This window comes from Primulina huaijiensis, chromosome 4 (assembly GCF_012295235.1).
Source record: "Primulina huaijiensis isolate GDHJ02 chromosome 4, ASM1229523v2, whole genome shotgun sequence".
Taxonomy (NCBI): Eukaryota; Viridiplantae; Streptophyta; class Magnoliopsida; order Lamiales; family Gesneriaceae; genus Primulina; species Primulina huaijiensis.
The window spans coordinates 1243322-1261035 of NC_133309.1; the positions used below are offsets into that span (position 1 = coordinate 1243322).

The 17714-nt window shown below is 32.9% G+C and overlaps 3 protein-coding genes across 4 annotated transcripts; 2 read left to right on the forward strand and 1 right to left on the reverse strand.

Moving 5' to 3' along the window:
- Positions 1-6021: 6021 nt before the first annotated feature.
- On the reverse strand, positions 6022-8584 carry LOC140975119 (uncharacterized). The gene is made up of 3 exons (XM_073438660.1): positions 7485-8584; positions 6476-6704; positions 6022-6366 (listed from the first exon to the last, which is right to left on the reverse strand). Exons 1-3 carry the CDS (start codon positions 8381-8383, stop codon positions 6202-6204), a joined length of 1293 nt encoding a protein of 430 aa, XP_073294761.1. The 5' UTR covers positions 8384-8584; the 3' UTR covers positions 6022-6201.
- A 2047-nt stretch (positions 8585-10631) lies between these two features.
- LOC140975890 (uncharacterized) lies at positions 10632-12500 on the forward strand. 2 transcript variants are annotated; one of them, XM_073439817.1, is made up of 3 exons: positions 10632-10712; positions 10887-10995; positions 12026-12500. In XM_073439817.1, exons 2-3 carry the CDS (start codon positions 10946-10948, stop codon positions 12243-12245), a joined length of 270 nt encoding a protein of 89 aa, XP_073295918.1. In that variant the 5' UTR covers positions 10632-10712; positions 10887-10945; the 3' UTR covers positions 12246-12500. The 2 variants fall into 2 exon arrangements, with proteins under 2 accessions (XP_073295918.1, XP_073295919.1); XM_073439818.1 differs by lacking the exon at positions 10632-10712 and having other exon boundaries at positions 10726-10995.
- Positions 12501-13103: 603 nt separating this feature from the next.
- Positions 13104-16770, forward strand: LOC140975120 (protein GET1-like). Its single transcript, XM_073438661.1, has 7 exons — positions 13104-13321; positions 13488-13567; positions 14290-14360; positions 15398-15468; positions 15558-15639; positions 15863-15912; positions 16439-16770. The coding sequence occupies exons 1-7, from the start codon at positions 13211-13213 to the stop codon at positions 16508-16510; spliced, it is 537 nt and encodes a 178-aa protein (XP_073294762.1). The 5' UTR covers positions 13104-13210; the 3' UTR covers positions 16511-16770.
- The last annotated feature ends 944 nt before the right edge of the window (positions 16771-17714 follow it).

A 17714-nucleotide genomic window follows, 5' to 3' on the forward strand; every position in this document is an offset into this window, starting at 1 on the left:
TTCATTGTCGTCCCTATGTCTGATGGTGAACTATATTTCTTATTATATCGTGGTGGAGTCAGGATTTTTGTGGCGAAATTGTTTTGTAAAATAATGTTTTTATATAATTAAAAATTTTTTTTTGTCAGGGCCAATCATTTTTAAATTAATTTTTTCATCCCTGAAGAAATAAAATTAGACAAACTCTTACATCAATAATTCAACCAAAATAAAGAAAAATAATTAAATAAAAAAGAAGAGTTAAATTTTAAGATTTGAAAATAAACCAAAATAAGAAGAAAAAATTTAAGAAAAAAGAAGAAAGAAAATTTGCAGACAAGAACTTAGGTAGGTGAATTTTGTGACAAATATTTCATTTTGAAACACGTAAATTTGTGTGCATATACATAGAATTACCTAAAACTATATCTTTTTAATTAAAAAAACGAATTAAATAAAAACATACATATTATTATTTTTCCCCTTTTATGATATACTAAAATAAGAATTTTTTCTATGAAATATTTGCAATATTCGGGAAAGAAAATAATTATGTTTAAAATTTTAATATGTTTATGGTAATGTTTTATATATTTCGTGACAAAAAAATAATGCAATTTTTTTTAATAAAAAAACATAAAATATTCATTCATTCAATTAGGAGTAGTAAATGCAATTAATTCACTCTTCAACAACTTGTTAATTAACACTTTATTTTTCTCTCTTAATGATTAATTAAAGTTTAGGTCAAAGAGAGAATGAATTAGATGACCTGCCATTGTCATAATTACCTTCATTATTATTGCTTTTTAGTTAAGGAATTGATAGTTTTTATAGTATAGAATATTTATTTATGTATTATATATTTTTAAATTACTTTAAAACATATTTTTAAAAAAAACTAGAATGAATAAGAACTAATTCTCCCTTTTTTTCCTCCATCCATTCAAAATTAAATTATATAATTAATCAATTATCACATGATTTTATATCTAGTATATTAATAACTAAAATGAAAAAATAATGAGTCATATGACTCATAAGTCATATTCATCTTTTGATTCTTTATTAAACATTATAGTTAGAGATAACAATGTATTTTTTTCTTTTTAAATCGTACAGCAACTCAAGCGACACGTGTAGATCGTTCTCTTGATAAGAGTAATTATTGTACCACAACAATCCATCTCTCAATAATTTCATTCATTTTAATCAATGAGAATCGAAGATGTTACTTTGACTCTCATATCAATTGGAAGATTAAACGATTGTCGCTTTACAAAAAGTTATAATTAAGGATAACATTGTAACTCTAAACCTTTAAACTATGAATAGGTCTTTTATGAGACGGTCTCACGAATATTTATCTGTGAGACGGGTTAATCTTACCGATATTTACAATAAAAAGTAATACTCTTAGCATAAAAAGTAATACATTTTCATGGATGACCCAAATAAGATATCCGTCTCAAAAAATACGACCCATGAGACCGTCTCACATAAGTTTTTGTCTTAAACTATATAGCAGTTCAAAAATCATGTGTCGGAAGTTTTTCTAGAAAGATAATTATTGTACCCAACATATTAATCTAATTTGAAGACGTCTTTCCAAAATCTAGGATAACACATAATAGCAACTTGACAAAAAACTTATGGAAAAAAAAAAAAGAATTCAATAAAATACTTTTGAATAAAAGTTGTGGATAAGATGGTGGAAACCGCCAATATGATAATGAATAATCAATTCAAAATGTCTTTTTCAAAAACAAAATAATTTTGAAATGTTTTGAAGGAACGAACACTTTTGCATTCTTTGTGTCTCTTGCTGTTTTTTTAAATCAAATCTAATAAAATAAATGTCAAAATAGGGTTGAATAATTCCAGTCAATTTAATATTTAAGATTTGTTCAAAAATAATTTAAAATTTTTTTATGATGATGGTGAGGGCAGCCATCACTCACTTTTAAAAATATAAGTTATATTCACAAAATGATCTATCTTCCTAATATTATAAAGAAAAAGAATCTTAAACATAGTAATTTTTAGAGTAGTAAGTCTCTTGTGAGATGGTTTTACGAATTTTTATCTGTGAGACGGGTCAACTATACTGATATTCACAATAAAAAGTAATACTCTTAGCACAAAAAGTAATACTTTTTCATGGATGACTCAAATAAGATATTCGACCCACGAAATTGATCTATGAGATCGTCTCACAAGAGTTTTTGTATTTTTAGAAATGCAAAATATTATTAATTATCATACTTAAATAATTATTCTATTTAATTATCAGAAAATATTATAAAATATCATATTTAAAGTTCTTAATGTCAAAATTTTCTGTGTTTCAACTTGTTATTTTATCTCAATATAGTTTCATATCTATATCTTATCAAAGCTCATTTCATTTTTTTTATTATTATTAATAAAAATACGTGGGGCATAATTGTTTAAGCAATTTGACCACATTAAAAATTCAAGAAACACAACAATTTCCAATAAATAAAATATTATCCAAACCCTCGTGATAATGCCATTTTGAAAGATAGAGCCCCCAAAGTGCTACCAAAAGACTCAATCCACCAGTATTTTAATCCTAAATTTCAGCAATCCCATTATACAAACAAGATTGGTATTGATAATTTTTTATGTAAACAAAATTTGTACATCGAGTTCGGTCTGGTGAGTCAAGTTTTTTTCAATGATGTGGTTTGGGCCGAGAAGAGCATTGGTATGGATTTGCATAGATGAACAAAAGTTAGATGACGTCAGATATGTTTCCGGTATAGTCTATCCGATGTTTAAGTTAGTATTGAGATAAAACTAAAGAGTGTGCGAAAAGCAGTCATGAGTGATAATAATGAGTACATGTGTCAAACCATGAGAAATACATGATATTTGTTGAGTTATGAAGAGCTAGATATCATATATGAAAAGAACCCTAGTAAAACAAGTTTCTTGAAATACGAGATTTATATTGATCTGATTGTATCCTTAATGGATTGTGAATTTTGAAAAAACACATCGGTATCCCCTAGGTTTGTGTTAGTTCAGGCCACATCTGGATTTCCGTGCTCTTTTATGATCAATTGGAAGAATCCTAAGGTGTAAATACTGGTAAAAGTTGTACCTCCAATCCCCTTCTTTTATTTCAGTTACAAAATTTCTTGTGTGTTCAATCTGAGAAATTAATTCATGCTCGGTGACGCCCAAGCTACGAGTTCGGACAAGGGAGCTAGTCATTTTAGCTAATCGATCAGCTCTTCCATTTTCGGTTCGAGAGATATTGAGCTCGACAAAGGCTTCTCGAGCTAGATTGAGGGCTTGGGCATACTTGACCATCTTGTCATTTTTCACCTCAAACATTTCATTACTCTGCTGGATCACGAGCTAGGAGCCTGAGTAAATAAAAACCCGAGAAACTCCCATATTTTGACCGACTTTCAGTCCCCATAAGAGGACCTCATATTCTGCCTCATTATTAGATGCTCCCATTTTATGGTCAGACTTGTTTCTTCTCCCAAGGGTGAGATCATGAAGATACCGACCCCACAACTGCCTTACCATACTTAGCAAGTAGCCACTAAAAACAAGGTAATGTTGTGATTTACTACTATAAATAGTAGGTATATTTCTCATTTACAGAGCCTGAAATTCTGAACTCTTGAGCACTTCACGTGTATTCACACATACATAGCCATTTTGCTTTTCTTCTTTACGTGCCGACTTGAGCATCGGAGTGGTCATGCTGGACACCCCTCCGGCGTCCATTCACGAGTTCTTTTCTTTGTTCGCAGGTTTTAGCTGAAGCCATTATACTTACTCAAATTTCCTTAAACACAAAATTATCCTCATTATCCTGTGGATTGCCATATATCTCATACCCGATTCATCCAGATATCATCACTCTTGATCCAAATGATATTGATGGCTTGGTTTGATCCTCTTGTCGATGATCTCTGCATTCTCCGTCCTCCGACACTAAATAGTGAAGATTGACAACATTAAATCATATCCTACTAAAAATATTATTGGAAAAATAAATTTTATGAACAAGATTCATATTTAATCATTAAAGATATAATTGTAAATACTTAATAGCAATAGCATGGCGATACATTTATACAAAACTTCTATCCCGAGTACACGCAATGTTTGTTTTTCTTCTAGGCTAATAGTTTATTATATATTTACGACGGAAAGAAATTTGAAACCAATATATTTGAGACAAGGGATTAATATTAATTTTTTTTTTCCGTAGGAAATAATTAATGTGTACTATGGTAGGTTGGTAGCCCATGGATGTTCTATTTTGGAATTAAAAAAAAAAAAAAACTTAAAGTATCGTTTAAGGGCAGATCAATGTTAGAGAAAATCGAGACCGTCTTACATTTAATTAATAATTTTATATATTATAAGATTTTATTCAACAAATCAAAATATCAATCACTTTAATTCATACAAAATTGGACCCGCCTATATATGTTTATAATTTTTGTTTTTCTTTCAAAAAATAGAAAATCGATAGTTATTCGGAAATAAAATTGCAAATATTGAAGGATTTTTTTTAGGTTTATTTTCTTAACAAACTAAATATACTACATTAGTAAAAAAAAAAAAAAAAAAAAAGAAAGATTAAGATAAAAAGAATAATCTTGGTGACAGTTCTTTACTACAGTTTGGCTGAGCAGATGCATGTGGGGGGTGGTTGAACGTTTAAAATTCAAGAAATTGGAATATTTGAATGATGAATACTAAAGCAAATTATTAAATAAAGAAAAGGGGAAAGAAAGAATCAAGATATGGTATGATTTGAAAATTGAAAATAAGCAAAAGTTGGTGCTTTTTTGTCTACTAAAAAAATACATGAAACAGAGATTGTGGATCAAGATTCAAGCATGCATGAGATATCATAATAAAAAGTAGAATAATTTTGAGCCGGGAAACCAACCCTACCCACCACTATTGCATGTTCTTTCATGAACCAATCACGACTTCCCAACATTCTACAACTTGGGCATAAAAGGAGCACTTTAGATTTTCTAAAAAATTTCATGAAGTCATCCTATGTATTTATAAAGAAAATATTAAGAAGATTGTGCTTGATACGTGTCTCAGTTAGTAGAATAGGTGATTGTTTACCAATTGTCAAGACTTGTTTAGTGCGATTTATTGACTAGAGTGGTTTGTAGACTACTGCTTTAAGTCGAGAGTTTAGACATAGCAAAAGTAATCAAAATGTCACTTGCATAGTTAGAATCTGCCCATTTGCATGTATGACAAATCAAACAGGGCATTGCTAGTTTGCACACAGAGAAAAGCGGTCTTATTTCATCCTACCTATGTGGGCATTGTCCCTATAATAGGATAGATGGCCAAGATTTGCCCATGCATATATAGGACCCACTTTTTTTTTGAAATTGTATATGTGGCAAGATCTTATCCGTTGAAATATAATGAGGGTAGTGCCCAAGGTAGGATCTCATTAACCGAGAAAGCGAGGGAGGTAAAGGAAACAGATAAACTGTAAAAAAGAGGGAAAATGGAAAGGGAATGAAGAATTCTCCACAAATACAAAATAACCAGTGAATGATACTATACAACTCCATATTTCCATTGTCCATTCTCCTTTCAATGACTAACCAGTTGATAATTCAGGTTGGAGTACATAAAGAACGAATGCATGTAAGAACATAGCTCATTGCTGTGTTCCGAACCACGCCGTATAGCAGCATCATAGCTACAACACAGACAATACCAGCAGGTTCTAAGAGCTCAGATTTCGGAGGAGTGGTTTTTAGAAAACCCAAAGAAATCTCGAAAAATAAAGTGGTTTTTAGGGTGAGATTATCCTTCATTCTCCACTAGATCCATCCTGGGATAATACTAGATGATGTGTGAGATACAAGATGGGGTCTATGGCATGGTGTTATTATTGCAGAGCACAACAAAATGATTCACCGGCCTCGTGCTTTAACCCCACCAAGGGAAACAACATCCATTATTATATCGATTGGACTGATGCAAAAAGAGAACTTTTGATAAAAACTGATTTTCCATTGATTTACAAAGGATTTATGTACAATTACAGTGTTGACTAAACAAACCTAAACAAACTCTCGACCTCCGAAAAGCTTTTTAGCTTTAACTGGGGTGTTCGTGTTCATCCGATTTCACACGGAGACTTGGTAAAATTTACAGTTACCAATAATGCTAGTTATGCTAAAAGTTAGTTTCGCAAAATTTTCCATCAATCCTATTCTGAACAGCTTTGACAGCAGCAACTCTTGCAGCAGTGGCAGCCCTGTTTGCAGAAATCACGGCCTTGTTCACTTGTTCATCCACACATCGGAGGTGAACCGCGTTTTCTGCGGTTCTTCTAGCAGCCTGCAAAGGTAAAAGAATTAACATGATAAAAAATAGTTGGAGAAAACAAATTTTCCAAACTACAAGGTTCACAAAAAATGAATCGTACGCGCTAATGAGAATGTGTCACCTGAACTGCTCGAAAAACTGCATCAGTTAAAGGGGAAAGGGGAATCTTTAAATTGCCACCATCCCATTCACCACATTTGGTCTCACTATTTCGGAAGGTATACATGCCATAACCTTGCTTGCGGCCTTCGTGCCATGAACCTTCATAACGATGACCATTGGCAAAGTGATAGACCCCAAAACCGTGGATTTTGTCATTAAAATATTCTCCGGCATATCTATCTCCATTTCTATAAAACAATTGAAATAAACGCAATAAGCTGAGTTCCTTCAATACAGAAACAAAGGCCAGACACAGATCAAAAAGTTGTGAAAGGGATTATGCACCTGTTATAAAACTGATAAATCAAACTTTAATCCCTTAAAACGAAATCAGTCAACTGCTCAACTCATTGAAATAAGACAAGATGTTCACATTCTTATCTGTGCATTAGACATCATGTTTCTTAAGCTGTCACCATTCACTAAATCAGCGACTAAGAATAGCAGAACTACTCAACAGGAAAGGTTGACTTTGTACTAACCGTAATTTGGAAGTTTGAATCAAAATCACAACATTCACTTCAAGCTACAAGATCAACAAGTTCATACTTTATAGAACTAAAAAACACCCTATCAACAAAAAAATTAACATTCTTCTATCATTCAAAGATTACTAGAACCAGTAATCTCATGAAAGCAACTGAGTTAAAATAAAGTCAATCTTTATCTCTTCCTGTGAATGAAATCCAGGTAGAATAAATGGAATCGAGGAACTAAGTTCAACCAGTTTGGACAAGATCAAAACCGAGTTTTAAAAAAAACATTATTTATCTCTTCCAAAGAAAAACATTTAAGCATTCAAGCAAACAACACGAATCTTTGTCTACATAACCATACACGACACCAAGCAAAAGCAAACATGACATGAAGAATAGACCACCTCAAACACACATCGACTTCAAACATCAAAAGCAAGAAAAAGATTAATGAAAAGCACAAAATCAAACTAAGAAAATGATTTAAGCGACCTGAAATGGTAACGGCCAAGGCCATGTTTAACCCCACACTTGAATTCCCCAATGTAACAGCTCCCATCTGCACAAGCCTGCTCTCCAACTCCATTACTCTGACCATTACACCACTCTCCAGCATAAGTATCCCCAGTGTAAAACTTATAAACTCCAAAGCCATGCCTCAATCCAAGCCTGTACTGTCCTCTGTATCTGCTCCCCTTCGCCCAACTCTCAATTCCATATCCATCATATCTCCCATCAACCCAGTCCCCTTCATATCTCCCATTGACAAAGTAATTGTACACTCCGCTGCCGTTGCACTTCCCCTTGTGAAATTCCCCTTCATAGAAATCCCCGTTGCTGTAAAATTCCACACCTTCAATAACAATTTTCTCCTTTTCGCAAAGCTTCATCTCCGTTTCCTCAAAGTTCGACTCTCCAATGAACCATTGCACTGGTTTTGACTGGCTTTTGGAGGCAAAACAAGAAAAGCCAACTCTTTTACCATACTCATCACACAAGTGCTTGAAAATGGTAAAATTATGGCGAATGAACGCTCTGTTCCTCGACACGAGGAACAGTAAAATCGCAACAAAAATCAGGACCAGCAGTAAATTCTCCGAGGCGGGGATGTCGTCCCTGTACGAGAAGGCGAAAAGCGTGTAAGCAGAGAGCACGATGATAGCGAGAACCGGAGCCAAGCTACCCGTTCCAGACTTCATACCCGGCCGAACCGGCGGGGAGCAGGGCTTGCTGTGTGGCTTCTGCTCTTCGAGATCCTCCATTTCTTGGTCAGGCGAGATCTCGCTCACCGAAGACAAGCTCTGAATCGACGATCTGATGGTCGGAGACGACCTGAGGAGTGAAGAATTCGTTCTCGTAAGCTTCGCCTGGCTCTTCTGACCCTCCATCATCAACTACCTCCCAGCAATCTCAATCTCAGCCGTCCGATCTTATCCCCTCCCCCCAGCTACTTCACCAACCTCCTATACCTCCAAATAGCACGCCTCATACACTCCGGCGAGGGCTACATCTCCGGCGGTGCGCAGGATAAGCAGCAGTGTGGGGCGTATGTTTAAATTGAATTCGAAGAGAGAGAAAGTGGTTATGGAATAGTTCAGAGCGGACCGGATCTACTGTGATAAGCCCTATATTTATATGTACGAAAAGGCCGTCCTCTGGGGACCATCTAGAATTGACTCTGACCGTCGATGGATGATCCGACGGTGGATATCGATACGTTATTATTGACCGTTCGACGTACACTTCCCGCTCTTGACGGGAATATATGGTCGTTGGATCTAGATTCCGGTCACGTGACAATACAAATATTTTTTATAATTTAAATTTCTTGATTTTAGAAATCGTCAAAAAAAAAAAAAACACTTTTATGCCGTAAAATTTTTGTTGGCATATTTCCGTAATTTTATTTATTAATTTTTCGATATGAGGTCGATGTGAAATGGATATCGTGTTGACGTGACGTCAAAATAGTGTTTATATATGTAAAAAATGATTAAAATTGTTGAAATGAAGAATTAACAGCGTTTGTCGTTTTATCAAAATTTATAGTTGTTGGTGACAATACAAGACAAATATTTTAAATTGTACAACAACTATGCGACACATTTCGATGTTGTACCCAACAAGTTTAACTATTGCATACAAACAAACTCGCTTTTAATAATGACAATCAGTGATAGTTGAATATGTGACATTTGACTGAAAATTTGTTGTTTTATCAAAAATTATAGTTTATAGTAACGATGCAACTCAAATATTTTAGATCGTATAATAAGATAAGTGTCATGTTTCGATGTTTTTACACAACATGGATAACTATTGCACCACAACTTGAAAATCGAAAGCTAAATTATTGAGACTAAAATTTGATTACATTGATTATCAAAAGCATATAGAAATAAAAATATATTTTTTCTACCAAACAAATAATGTAAACAAGCTATTCATACTTAAAGAAGAAGCCAAAAACGAGTGCCACCTCAAAATCCTTGACAGGGTCTTCCAATTTTGAAAATGGAAATATATTTATTCAATTTTATAAAATTAAACTACCTGAAAAATCAAATATTTCATTGAATATTTTTCAATTTTATAAAATTTATGTCAATATAATATAAAAAAAAATAAATATGGAAAATTAGCACTGAATATTTAAGGGGGGTTGAACTTGAAGTAATAATTAAGATGGACATTAATATGTAATAAACTTTTGTTTTTTATTCCAATAATTAATATATATATAATTTAAAAATTAAATAAATGTGATGGTTGTTAATCTAATTAATTATCATTTAATGTGAATAATTATTTATTCGATCAAATTAAATCCAATTTATTGTCCAAACCAGCGCCTCTAGTATTATTTGTTACCAATAATTAAGGTTGTCCTTGATTATTGTTACTTTTTTTTTTGTTAAATTGAATTTTCAGAAAAATAAAATAAAATAAAAATTGTTTTAATGGATCATTTAATATATAAAAAAGCAATAATAAATACGGGTGTATATTGTATAACAAATAATTGTATGATATTTACGTTTTCCATAGTGAATTGAAATTTATACTAATTATTTCTTTAAAAAAATTTGAAAAATGGTAGAAATTTTAATTGAAAAACCAACCAAACAGATTTTGTTCTTATTTATTTAATATGTTTGTTCTTGGACACTTATGATGAGCACCGTTGATATGACATTCACTTATTAAAAATACAATTTTATCACGACCAAAAAATTGAAGTCACTTAAGCGGTGCTTACATAAATATTCACAGTAGATGTCTCAAGATCCAATGCCAAAAGTTTCTCTTAAAACTATATATTCAAGGCTTAGTTTTTAATTTTTAATAAAAAAAATTATTTATTGTGTTTTTTTTCGATTTTGGTATTCTATTTTATGAAATTTTAGTTTAAATCATATATTTTCGATTTTTGGTAATTTTAATCGTTTTAATCGGAAATACTGATGTGACATTATACATGTCAACGTCACGTTGAAAAAATATTAGCATAACATTTCATTGACTAAAAGCTTAAAATCACTTAAAATAAGTTCTAACAAATACTAAATAAATTTGTTATAACAAAACATAACCAACTAAAAAAACATAAAATACTAAAAATGCAATTTTTCATATTATGTAAAAAAAAAAAACCGTTATATATAGAAATAAAAAATTTCATCCTGCAACGACGTCGTCAGACTAATTGCTCTCTCTGAGGTTAGATTCTTTCCTCTACCTCTCCTCTTCCCGAGTGTCATGAAATTAAACTAGTTTGGAATTTCGAAACAAATGGTATTAGTGGGAAATTGAGTGCTAATAGGATTATTTTAGGGTTTATTGTAAATTTTTCTTCTGGGTTTTGTGTATTTCTCTTGTTACTGTGTTAAACAGGTTCAGTTGGATTGAATTTTGATGAGAAGGTGAAGAAAATTGAGATTTTTCTATCGCAGATGGATGGGAAAGGGGAGGTTAAACAGCTCGAGGAATGTTCGGTTTCAAAGTACGGTTTTTGTATTACCATTGCACGTTAATCTCCGTTGTGCATGAGGTTTTCTTGATGCTTTGTCAATGTTGTCCACCAAGTGTTCGTTTAAATGCTTTTCGAGAGCATGAGCCTTTTGTGTGGACTGAGTGGAATAAAAAGGGTGAAGGTGTGATCATGATGAATTTCGGAATAAATTAAGCTGTTTAAGACTGTAAAAAGTTCACATTCGTAGCTACTGCTTCCGGCACGAAAACCAGTTGCTGATTTAATTTTCTCTTCTATGGATAAAACCGTGTTGAATTCTCACAAGATTCGGGTTTTTGCTTGTCTTCTTGTAATTGAACCCTCCCTTGCCAACCGTCGTGGCTGAGACTTCTGATCATCGTCATGGTAGGGTCGTGTGTCTAGATCACGTAGACGTGTGTTGATACACCGTGCACAATGAAACTTATCCAGCTTAGTTTACCCAGCTTCGGTTGTTATCTTAGTAAAAGTCTTGTTTTTGCTGGAATATTGATTCAGAATCTTCTTTTTTCTTGTCTAATAATCAAATTATTGACATGACTCTAATGTTAGATATCAAGATTGGGGGTGGTTTTACAGGATATTGTGCCTTAACTACAGTTTTCAGAAAGAAAAATGTTATATATAAAATGAACATTACACACAAGCTTACATATTGTTTTTGAAATTACAAAACCACTCCAAATGCACTTTAATTGAAATAGCTCTTTAAAAATGTTTTTGGGTAGTTTTATAATTTCAAAAGCATTAGGTAACCGTGTGTGTAAACTTCATCGTACATTTAGCATAACTCTTTTAAAAATTGATGTTAAAGGCTGAATAAGATTGAATGATATTGTTCTAGCTTCCAAGAAACGAGAAGTAGATGAATAACATTTCATACATTTCGAAAAAATGAATGGATTTGGTTGTGCATCTACAATTCATTGACATGGAAAGTTTTGTTCTTTCTTCGCCCATGTACTGTGTTTTATATTAGTTATGTTGAATCCTGAACTTGTTTAAACATAAATTCATGTAGTGCACTGGGCACATGGGTTTTCTCCGTAGCTGGTGCCTTGCTTGCTATCCCCGTGGGAATAAAACGGAAATCTTTGGCACCACTTGTATTTTTTGGCACAACCGGCACCATGCTCGACATAATCATGGGAATCAGCGCCTGTGAAAGAGAACACGCTGAACGGCAGATGAAGCTTCTGGAGGAAGCACAAAATGCAGAGAATGCTGGGGCTGAAACATGACCACATTTATGATGCCGTTGATTCTCCTCGGGTTGTCTGCGCCAACTGCGCTTAATGAGAAGCGTTCTTGTGGCTAGAAATATTTGCTGTAAGTCGAGATTTCGAATGTCGATTTCCCTTCATATGCCCAATAAAAGAACCTGTTTCTTCTCTGTTGATGGTTGAATCTTGAGATTACACTGACTTGTGTTTGGTAAATGTTTGAATCCGATTTATTACCAATTTTAAAATAGCAAGCAACTATTCTTCACCATATTTTCCGTTTCTAAAACTAAAGTAACTAAAATAAAAAATGCATGCTGATTACCTATTTTCCAATCCATCCTAGCAAAATTGCACAAACGCTTTTATCATTAATTCTAAATATAAAATTAACCTATATTCCTTTCTATATAATTTTGGTCATATAAAAAATTCACAAAAACTCGTGTGATCTCATTTCATTAGTAAATTTTATGAGATGAATATTCGACTCGACTTGATTAATAATATAATATTTTATGTTATAATATTATTTTTTACTGTAAAAATATCATTTTTTTAGTCATGTTATGAAGAATATTGTTTAATATGTGTTGAAGTATAAACCTGATCGACCGATCTCTCGGAGACCTATTCTAACAAACTTCGGTCTTACTCTAGGTCTTTGTTACTTTTACAATTTTTTTCGACATCAATTGTTGATATAGTATGGAACAAATAACCAAAATCATTAATAAGACTAATGTATTAGATAAAAATTATAAAGACAAAAATTTCAAAAATAAAAATTATAAAGACAAATCATTAGAAAAACAAACATATGGAGCTGAAATTACATATTTGTCCTTGAACAAAAGCTGAATTCATCTCCAAAAGACAGCAAAGAATAAAAAGAGGAAAATGAATATAAAAAAATGGCCAAAGAAGCAGAGAGAGATTCGCCTTAGCCCCAGAATCGCCATTCTAAGAATTCAATTTTATTCATGGAAGAAACCCTTTCGGAGCGCGGGAAATCGGCGGCGGCCACCGTGATCTTCATCCTCGTCTTCTGTTTCCACTTCGCCTCAAAATACCTTGATTCGTTTAAGAAAAAGGCAATCTTTGTTTTATTTGTTTTTCTACGTTATTATCTTTTTTTTTATATAAAAAAAATTGATTATGATCGGAAAATATTATATTGGTTTGGAATTCATTTACTTGATTGCGAAATTAGCATTTTGTTGTCTTTTTTTTGACGATTTTCTGTGTATTATTGTGTAGAGAGGATCAATGAGTGAGGTGGATGCTCAATTGCGAGCAGAGATCAACCAGCTCTTGAAGGAGGCTAATTCCTTATCACAGTGAGTATTTATTTCTTTCCTTACCCCGGCAAGTCTTTGTGAAATAACTCCAGGGTTTGACAGAAGAACTTTATAAGTTTCAAAAAATTAAAGATACAGATCACGAAACCCATTAATTGTAATAGAACTCTGATCCATGCTTTATTGAGATTTTAGAGGCTAATCCCTTATTGTGTAAGTAGTTTTTGCTTGTGAAACAAATGCATTCATTCATCAAGAAATTTTTTTTAATTTGGAATTAACCGATTGTTCTGCCTAGCTAGTCTAGCGGCATTGTCTCGGCTGATATCCCCGTGTATTGGCATTCTTGAGCCTAGGAATTTAGGTCGTCACGTGATTTACATGTAGTTCGATGTGCATTGAACAAGTATTAATTGCATGCTTTTCATATGTTATAGTCAAATTTATGCCATCAGGTGATTTACCCTGCCCTGCCCAGTTGGTTGTTCGATATGATGTCTGCTAAATCAGCATATGATTTTTTGACGAACTTTATCTAGACAATTACGTAAATATTTCGGATTTGGTTGAATTTGCAAAATTTTCCTGGTCTGGTGATAAACATAAAGACTGCGACATCACAAATAACTAGGGTGTTGTATTACTTGACAATTTGGCTTCTCTTCAACTTGGAGAACTGGAGGAGCGGGCATGATATGTTATTTTACTGTATTTCTACTGTGTGGAGTAAATATAGTAATTTTATAATCTGGTAATTTCAGGCCTTCAACATTTGCACAATCTGCGAAGCTAAGAAGGACGGCTGCAGCCAAGGAAAAAGAGCTTGCAAAAAGTAGGATTTTTTAAAGTTATGTCCGGCTTATTTTCTTTTTCAGTGATCAGCTGTTAAGGTCTTGTGGCAGTTGGTTAGTCATTATAGGTTAATGTAAATAAGTAAATCAGAGTTTAGATCTTTGTTTTACAAAACAAGTATTAAACAGACACATCGTTAGAATCACTTATCTTTCGATGTATTAATCATTGATATAAGCTCTGAACGACACAGATACTATTCAGCTATTTAGACACGGTACTTTCCTGTATGGATTGGTGATAAAATTCGTCTTTTACTCAATTTTAGTGCCATGATTGTGTGGAGAGCATACAACAAAGAATAAAACACTGTCGAGCTTTCTAGCAGGGAAATTTTGCGAAGTTCAATTGGTCCTGCTGTCACATGATCTGCATAAATTCAACGGTCGATTCCCCTTGTTTATTACCGTTGGCATCATTGCTTTTTGTTTCCTCTCTTATTTCTTGCTTATTCCTACATTTGAGCATTGGAAAACACAAATGTCAATACGAGTACGAGCTACTTTTTAAAGAGAAGATCCATTTGGATCGGGAATCACACTGATATGTCACCTGATATCTCAGGGAATGTGATAATTAATTTGACCAATTTTCCTGGACTGTGGATGTTTTATTCCAGAGGTTCCATATGCAAGGGAATCCAAAGCTGCATGCCTGCATCACTTTTTGGCCCCAGTATAGTTTTGTATCGAGTTATATGACCTTGTCCTTTTCATGCCGTCTTTCTTGATCACTATTTCTGTAATGTCAAGTTAATGCACTCTTAAGTATCCTTTGGTTTTCTACTGTCTATGGTTTACTTTCATTTTGTGATATTTCCTCGTATGAGTGTCTCAATTGTTTTAAGTTGACATTACGCTATGACCAAATCTCGTGTTTCATTTGACGTGTTTGAGGTTCATGTCTTTTTCTGCCCCTATTCATCTTGTCATTTTTTTCTAATTTGATGTTTGCTTTACTGCATCTGTATTGATATGTTAGACGCTCAAGCTTCTAGTGTTTTGATGTACTGTGCAGATCAAGAGCTACACAATAAAGATACAAAATCATCATTTGATTCCTATGAAAAGCTCTTAAAAATATCAAAGGTTACTCAAATAACACTTGAATTTTTTGATTACCAAATGTTGCATTTATTGAAATATTCTGGATTTTAATTCTGCTGTTTTTGAATCAGTTCCTTTCATACGCTTTGCTGATTTTATTGTTTTGGGGGATGCCAGTGGCTACGATATCTGATCAGCTTGTGCAACCCTTTGGTATTTTTTTCCTTCTTTCATAATTTTTTCTCCATTCAGAGATTCTATCGCTCATTTTGGAGTTTTGATTTCTGATCACAATCTTGAGCCAATGTATTTGCTTCCTTGCCATTCATTGTTTTTGCTTGTCTGCTTGTTAGTACGAGTGCTGAAAAATTGACCTATTGTTGTGAATTTCTGTTGATTGGGCAAAAAGGCTTTACATCTAGTCCCACTATTGCAGGTAAGGTGTTATCTTGGAGAGCAGGAAGATCTTTGAAGGACAGCGTAATGGTAACATAGTTCAAACCTAGAGTTTTAACTTTTTTGTCTATTCATAATTAAGAATACTCGTTGAAATTTCGCAATCGTTTTGTGTTACAACAATCTATCTAGTTAGATCTTGCCTTCATTCACTAAGCTGCTATTGAGTGATGGATGTGCGGGTATGCAGCTTCTTGATGTTGCTTTGGAAAAATGAGAGAAAGTAAGATAATGTTTTATTCTATACCAGGTAAAGAACCTAGCCACAAGGATAAACCGCTTCGAGAAATGTTTTCGTTACATTTTGTTGTTTCTAGAAATGGTGTTAAATGGACCAATATTACTCACAAAGGGGTTCGATCTAGGGAACACTTCGTTCTTGTTTCTATGTTTTATTGACATTGATCATCATATGAAATAAATTCACGAACATAAGAGGCTAATGAAACCCTCTTTGATTACCCACACCTGAATCGACAGAAAAGAGCGAGCTCGAGTTTTCGTCATGGCTCTCTTTCACATGAGGTTTCTGATTGTTAATAAAATGGTTTTGCAGGTTGGAATCATACCATGGTTGATTCTGTCCACTCGGGTTAGCAAGTTTATCTGTAGGAAGCTACTCAAGTAAATGTAAGATAATATACAGAAATAAGATTTTAATTAGCCTCTCTATTTTCTCATCTATCCTGATGTAATGGTGATTTTGTTGTATGTTTTTAGGTTTTTTTTAAAATCTAATTTTTTGGTTCACAAATATTCAATTTTGATCTGAATATTTTGCGTGGTGTAAAAAATTAATCATCCAGCCTTTAAATTTGATTTATTAATAAATTGTACACTTACGTATTTTTAATTTTGTCTTATTTTATTCATCGAAGATTAATTATATGAAGAATTATATTATTCTGTTGCATGTTGTGTTAAGGTGTTATAACATTGCACACTACGCTTATATCTGATTTACACATTCTCCATCTATTCAGTATTTTTATGTCAAACAACCCTTTCAATCATAATGATATTCTTTGGGTGTGGGATTCCTTATTTTTGAGGTTTGGGACGGGCATAAAAATGGTGTCCTTAAAGTTCAATATTCACATATTTTTTCATCGATAAACAAGATAGTAAAAATAACTTAAATTCTAAAAATAAAAGATAGACGAATATATCATCCAAAACAATGTCATAAACAAATACTGATAAAGTCAAGACCATCCAAACAAAATATAAAATTCATGTTTCGAATTAGTACAAAGTCAGTTGAATATTGTTCGCATAACAGTTTTGGAAGAGACATTATTTATTAAGTCTGCATAATCTATTTTCTCGACCAATTTTTTCTTGATCAATAACATACCAAAATCATTTAATTTTTCTTGTAAAATAGTTTACAAAAGCTAAGTTTCGAGCAATTTTAATTTGAAAAAACTCCTTTCGGCCAATGTACTTTCGATGGATCACAAAAATTATGCTGTCAAATGTCGGATAATCGCCTGAAATGCATCGATAGACAAAGAAATCGATCCCCACACAAATATCATACCAAATAATATCATAACAAAAATGTAAAGTCCAGTAAAACAAATTGAGATTGAGACCTTTAGCAGTGCTTAGATTTTGAAGAAGGATTTTGTCAAAAATAGAGATGAAATTTTAAAATCTAGCGTAAAGTAAGAGGGGAAGAAGGAAGAAGAACAGAGCGCAGAGACAGAATTAGATGAGACTCAACTAGAGTATTTCTTGATGCGGTCAAATTTAAGCATTTGGATCATCAATATATATGTCAACTTTAATAAAAGTATGAGAGATCCACATAATCAAATTATATTGAA